This window comes from Echinops telfairi, unplaced genomic scaffold, assembly GCF_000313985.2.
Source record: "Echinops telfairi isolate 266 unplaced genomic scaffold, ASM31398v2 ScPeMD7_70;HRSCAF=299, whole genome shotgun sequence".
Classification (NCBI taxonomy): Eukaryota; Metazoa; Chordata; class Mammalia; order Afrosoricida; family Tenrecidae; genus Echinops; species Echinops telfairi.
The window spans coordinates 41,482,981-41,489,250 of NW_022103968.1; the positions used below are offsets into that span (position 1 = coordinate 41,482,981).

Here is a 6,270-nt window from a genome sequence, read left to right on the forward strand (position 1 = left end):
GATGGCAACATATGTACAAATGTGCTTGACACAATGGATGGATGTATGGCTTGTGGTAAGAATTGTACCAGCCCCCAATAAAATGATTTATAATAATAAATCTGCATAAGATCTCTTTAGATTATTGAAAAGCAAGGATGTTACTTTGAGGACCAAAGTGTCCCTGACCCAAGCCATGGTGTTTCCATTACTCATATGCATGTGAAAGTTGTACACCGAATAAAGAAGACAAGAATAATTGGTGCATTTAAATTGTGGTGCTGGCAAAGACTGTTGAAAGTACACTGGGCTGCAAAAAGGACAAACCAATCTGTCTTGGAAGAAGTGTTGCCAGAGTGTTCCTTAAGAGGCAAGTATGGCCAGACTTCGTCTTAAAAACTGGACATGCTGTCAGGCAAGACCAGTCCCTGGAGAAGGACATCATGCTTGGTAAAGTAGAGCGGCAGTGAAAGCGAGGGCCCCAACTAGATGGATGGACACCGTAGCTACAACAATGGGCGGAAGCAGAGGAACAATGGTGAGGGTGGCCCAGGACTGGCTAGTGTTGTGCACGGGGTCGCTGTGAGTCAGAACTGACTTGATGGCGTCTGAGCACGGCTTTTGTTGTGGTCAGTGCTTCTTGCATGCTGTGCTTTCATTCTCATGTGGTTCAAAGAATTTTGTCCCCGTAGTCTATTTCTTCCCTTACCTGGTAGCTTTTAAGCAAGTTATTATTCTGCCTGTATTCCTGCCCTCCCCCCCACCTCCCAAGGTATTCCTTGTGTTATTGGTTTCTAATTGTATAGTAGCCTTGCAGTCTGAGATGTTAATATTATTTTCATGTTTGAAAACGACTGAAGATTTGTTTGGATCGTAACATATGACCTCTGGAGAATGAGCTGCATGCACTGAAAAAGCAAGTCCTTCCTGATTTTGTTGGGTGAGGTGTTCGGTATGTGTCTGTGAAGTTCCCTTGGTTAATTGTGTTGGGATCTTCTGCATCTTTGTTGAGTTCCTTTCTTGACAATCTGTCCTTCATCAAAAGTGACTTGTTAAAGTCTCTTGCAATGACTATGGAGTTGTTTATTGCTCTTTGCAGTTATGTTGATGTTTGCTTTATGTACTGGGGCCTTTTTCATTCTACCTAACCCCTTCTGCCATTTTCTTTTTGCCACCTAGAGGTTTGCGGCCTCTTCCATTTGATCTTTTTGCTTTCCTCTTTGTCTCTGTGTAGTCTCTTCTCAATTACAGACCAATCAGAGAAATCCATTGAAAAATATTGTATCATGTCACTACCTTGGTAAAACCTGTGATATTTTCCCACTTAATTCTAGTTAGTCTTCAAACTCTTATAACATCCCCAAAGGACAAACATGATCTGGCCTTGAGCAACTTCTTTAATCTGATTTCTTGATGTTCTACCTCTTACCCGTCCCTGCCACACTTGCTTTGGTCTCATCGCAGTTCACAGACTCATCAAACTGATACTTTCTCAAGATCTTTGAACTTATGATTGCATCTGTCTCAATCCTCTCCCTCTGGCTGGCCTAGTGCCTCTTTTTATACCTTCAATTCTCACTTTAATAAAGATTCTAGTCCGAATTATACTACATAAGATAGCCTTTATCCATCATCACCTAGCCATATTGCCACCATTGCACTACTGCCACTGCTTCCTCTACTGCCACCCCCACCCCCACCCCCACCCCCACCCTCACCCTCACCCTCACCCTCACCAGTATCATGACCACCATTACCATCAAGACCAGAACTGTACTCTTTCATCTTTGGTCTGCTTTATTAGTATCCAGAGCACTTACTATCATGTTATTCTTTCTATTTGCTTATTGACCATCTCCCCTACTGACATGTAAGCTGCATACTGCTGAAGCCTTATTACCTAGAAGGGGGTCTGGTTCCTGACAAGTGCTCATTGTTTGACTGAAGGGTACATGAATAAGTGATATGGTTGGTCCACTCTCTACATGCCTCAGCTCCTGTAAGATAGAACAGAGCCAAATTACTTTGTTGAGTCTGAATGAAAACGATCACATTGCTCTCCTTTGGTTCATTAGTTATTTTCAGCTTTGGATTGTGTTAGTCTGAGATTTCTAGAGAAACAAAACCAATGACGCTCATATATGTATACAGATAAGAGCCTGAAACAGAGGTAATCCAGGAGAGATTAACCCCTCAGGGCCACCAATGAGAGCAGAGATACCAGGAGGATTAGGGGAAGGTAGGGGAAGAAAGGGGGGATCAATCACAAAGATCAATCTAGAACCCTCTCCCAGGGGTATGAACAACAGAATAGTGTGTGGGGAGTGACGGAGGATGATGTAAAATGTGAAAATAATAATCTATTCGTGAGGGAGGGAAGATGGGGGAGGGAGGGGGAAGAAATGGGGAGCTGATATCAGGGCTCAAGTGGGAAGAGAATGCTTTGAAAATAATGATGGCAGCATATATGCAAATGTGCTTGACACACTGGATGAATGTATGGATTGTGATAAGAGGTGTAAGAGCCCCTAATAAAAGTATTTAATAATAAAAAAGAATGTTATGTCAAGAAAGCAGCCCAGCTCATTCCAACTTGGGTCAATGGATCAGGTGCCAGTTGGAGGCCCTTAAACTCATGCAGCTGCCAATGTGTGAAGAAGAAGGTAAAGTGAGAAGTTGAGAGACCACAGGCCACTGGATGCAGAGTTATGTGGATGCAATGTCTGCAGGAAAATAGCAGGGCACTGACAACTTCCAAGTGCGGTGGGCCACATGTGTTGCCAGCCCCAGACATGAGACACAAGACCCAGTCAAACAGGAAGGCGAAGGGCAAAAGAGAGAAGTTCTTTGTGTTAGTCCGGGATGACCAGAGAAACAAATCCAGAGACACTCATATACGTTTAAGAAAGAGCTTTATTTCAAAGAGTAATTGTATATTAAAAAACCATCCCAGCCCAGTCCAGATCAAGTCCATAAATCTGATACTAATCCATAAATCCTTCTTCAGACTCATGCAGCACATGCAATGATGTAAAATGCAGAAAGATTACAGGCTGTGGATGCAGTCTTGTGAATCCCGTGGCAGTGGAAGCATCTACAGGACTCTTGCAGGTCTCAGTGTGGCTCCATGTGGTTTGTCAACAGGAAGAGGAAAACAGCGAGAGCCAGGGGGACAGCGAGAGCCAGAGAGAGACCCGCCTTCAGAGTCATTTATCACAGTCGCCCTCCAATCAAGCTGCAACCAGATTGACAGGCTAAACTCCGCCCACATGTGTCTACAGAAGCCACATTGGCACACACACACACACAAACTATCACATTCTCCGAAGCTTCTCTTATAAAAAGGCCACACCCTATAGGCTGGGTTCTACCTTTACCTTTACATAAGTGCAAGATGACATAAAGTATAACCATCAAAAAGATTCACTTAAAACATATGTTTTGAAGATAGTACAAACCAAACTCTTTGCCATCTAGTTGATGCCAATTGATAGCGACCAGGAAAGAAGGTCAATAGCAGCGTTGCTTCGTCCTTGAGTTCCCATGTACTTCACTGTTGGATAATGAGCCAGGGTACCTTTCTAGCTTTCACTGTGAGACTTTTTGTATAATTTCTATGGGAAAAAACTTAGAACATTCTGTTTTCTTGACTCAGGACCATGTCTGGACGAAGATTACGGGAGGCTGTTCAAGCAGTAAGTTAAAAATGAAACATCTAAATCTGAATTTCTAAATATATTCATTTATAGGGAGGAGGGAAAAATCCACCATCTCTGTGATCTAGCATCTTTTAAATTGATCTTTTGTAAGATGAGTAGGAGAAGCTCTGGTGGGAGAGTCGTTAAGCGCTCACTACCAGCTGATGAGTCAGTGGTTCAAACCCACCAGCCACTCCTTGGGAAAAAGATATGTCCTGCTTCTATGAAGATGTATAGACTTGGAAAACCTAATGGGGCAGTTCAACCCTGCCCCACGGTCACTATAAGTCAGAATCCACTTTATAGCAATGAATTTTGTTGGCTTTTTGAAGATGACTCAAGTTTTTTAAAAAGGAATGGGTAGATGTGACCATGAAACACTGATGATATAAAGACCAGACAAAAACTATAGGAATTGTAGTCATATTAACGCTATTTTATTGGTATTTTAAGTTAAAATAATAATAATTTTATAGAGTAAATAGTAAATAACTCCCAAGTACTGTAATATATTGAATTAATGTCAATATTCTAAATAAAATACATCACATGTTGGGATTTCTGAATTTGAGCCCCACATATGATTTTGAGATATTCAGGAAATAATGCAAAGGATTATAAAAAGACACAAATAATATGTTGAATTGGGATCTGGATATAACACTGTACTCGACTAATCTCTACCCATTGCCATTTTTATGAAATTGGTAAAGATACTTGTATTTTAGTAATAAGATAATTCTGCCTGTACAGAATACAAGTATCAAGATGTTCGTAGATCCACTGATGAGCGTAATTATAGTGCAAAGTTATGGCTCTAACTTTTCATCTTTGTGTCATAGGTTTTTATTATTAGGAATGAATTTGCTAAGGTAGACCGTTTACATGGCTAATTCATGATTGTGATACTGCAGTCAGTGTCATTTGGACGCTAACACACTTGAAGATGAAGAGGCGTTTCATTTGGCTCTGCCTTTCCCACAGGAGTTTGCGTCTCATGGGATGCAGAATATGACCGTGGTTGCTTCAGGTCTATGCAATGTTTATACACATTACATTGCCACCTATGAGGAATACCAGGTAATGTGCGACCTTCTCGTCATTTAAGTAAACTAAGGTCACTGTAAAAATTGCGGATCTTCTTTCGAGATTTCCCCGAACATGTTTCTGTAAGATGATTTTCCTTAGGGGAAATAAGCGAATGATAAGCCAGAGATTGTATTTGGAGATTCCATGCTTCATTATTTCCAAGGTCAGTTCAGAACTCTAGTTCCCCCAACTTCCGCTTTCTCTCAAGTGAATGATTTTGTTAGGAGTACAGGTGAAAAGACTGGTGGTGGGGGCAGGTAACTCTCCAGCTATTCATAATGCACCTGGTTCCTGAAGCCTCTTGAGAGTTTGGAAAAACGCCCCGTGATATTGACTATGTATTGAATGTATTATGTAGGTGCTTGTCCACAATTTACCCAGGAGTTACCAAGACTTCTCCTTTTTTTTTCCTTCTCACCTCCTTCTGTTTGCTTTGGGAGGAAAATACTTATATCTTAGAGACTAACAATAGATATGTTAGAGAGCTTTTGTCATCTTTGGATTAAAGAGAAGATCACCCAAATGGTGTGAGCCAAGAGAACCCACTCACTGAACCAACTGTTTCATTTGGAACCATTCATTTGGCTGGTCAATGGAAATGCTTACCTTTTTTGTCACAGATAACGCTGAGTTATGGCAATTTTGAGTTTTGTGAGATTTCCAAGCATCATCTTTCACCTAAGATCTGATTGGGCTGTGTGGAACCGTGCCAGATTGTCCCCCTGTCTCTCCTGCAGGTTCAGAGGTATGAGGCAGCGTCGACTATATATGGACCACACACTCTATCTGCTTACATTCAGCTCTTCAAAGGCCTTGCTAAAGCCATTGCTACGGTAATCAAATATTGTGTGTGTGCATGTTCGTGTGTGCATCAGGAATGAAGAGGTGAGAGGGATTCTTACGTTTCAGTGTTCTGTTACTTTCAAAACCTTTATTTTGGTCTATTTTTAAATCATCGGTGCAAGGTAGCTCAGAGAAATAAAACTGATAGTAAAATTTAAATTCACTTAACAGCCTTTGGTGTTGGCAGTTTTGTCATGTTTGTCTGCTTTTCCCTTTTTTAATACGATGCAGGATCTCATATTATTCTCATAATCACCATGAGACATAAGTAGGTATCATCCCTGCCTCCTATTTTTCAGATGAGCAAATAGCATCGTAGATAAAAATTGAGCAGGCTTACTCAAAACTGAGAGTTGAACCAGTGTTCTCTAATTCTGGAAGATGCTCTCCAACCGCTTCATGGAGCAGGTTATTGAGTCTAAGATATCCATTTCATCTTTTATAACATGCTGAAATGATGATGGTGAACTTTTCAACTTGTGCAATCTTACAGTGATCGTGAATAGTATGTTTTTGCCCATTTGGTGGCTCAAAAATAGTTGTTGTTACAAGAATCTAAGTATTGCCTCCTCCCTGGGGGATGGACAGCAGAGAAGAGGGTGGAGGGAAACATCGGAGAGGGTAACTTATGACAAAACTAAAATAATTTAGGAACTATGAA

General features: G+C 41.1%; 1 protein-coding gene across 1 annotated transcript in view; it reads left to right on the plus strand.

Moving 5' to 3' along the window:
* Positions 1–6,270, plus strand: part of ASAH2 (N-acylsphingosine amidohydrolase 2) — a 115,893-nt gene that overhangs the window by 89,971 nt on the left and 19,652 nt on the right. The window contains exons 18-20 of the mRNA XM_004701366.2: positions 3,635–3,674; positions 4,662–4,757; positions 5,504–5,599. Coding sequence (XP_004701423.1) covers positions 3,635–3,674; positions 4,662–4,757; positions 5,504–5,599 — 232 coding nt within the window. The remainder of the gene's footprint in view (positions 1–3,634; positions 3,675–4,661; positions 4,758–5,503; positions 5,600–6,270) is intronic.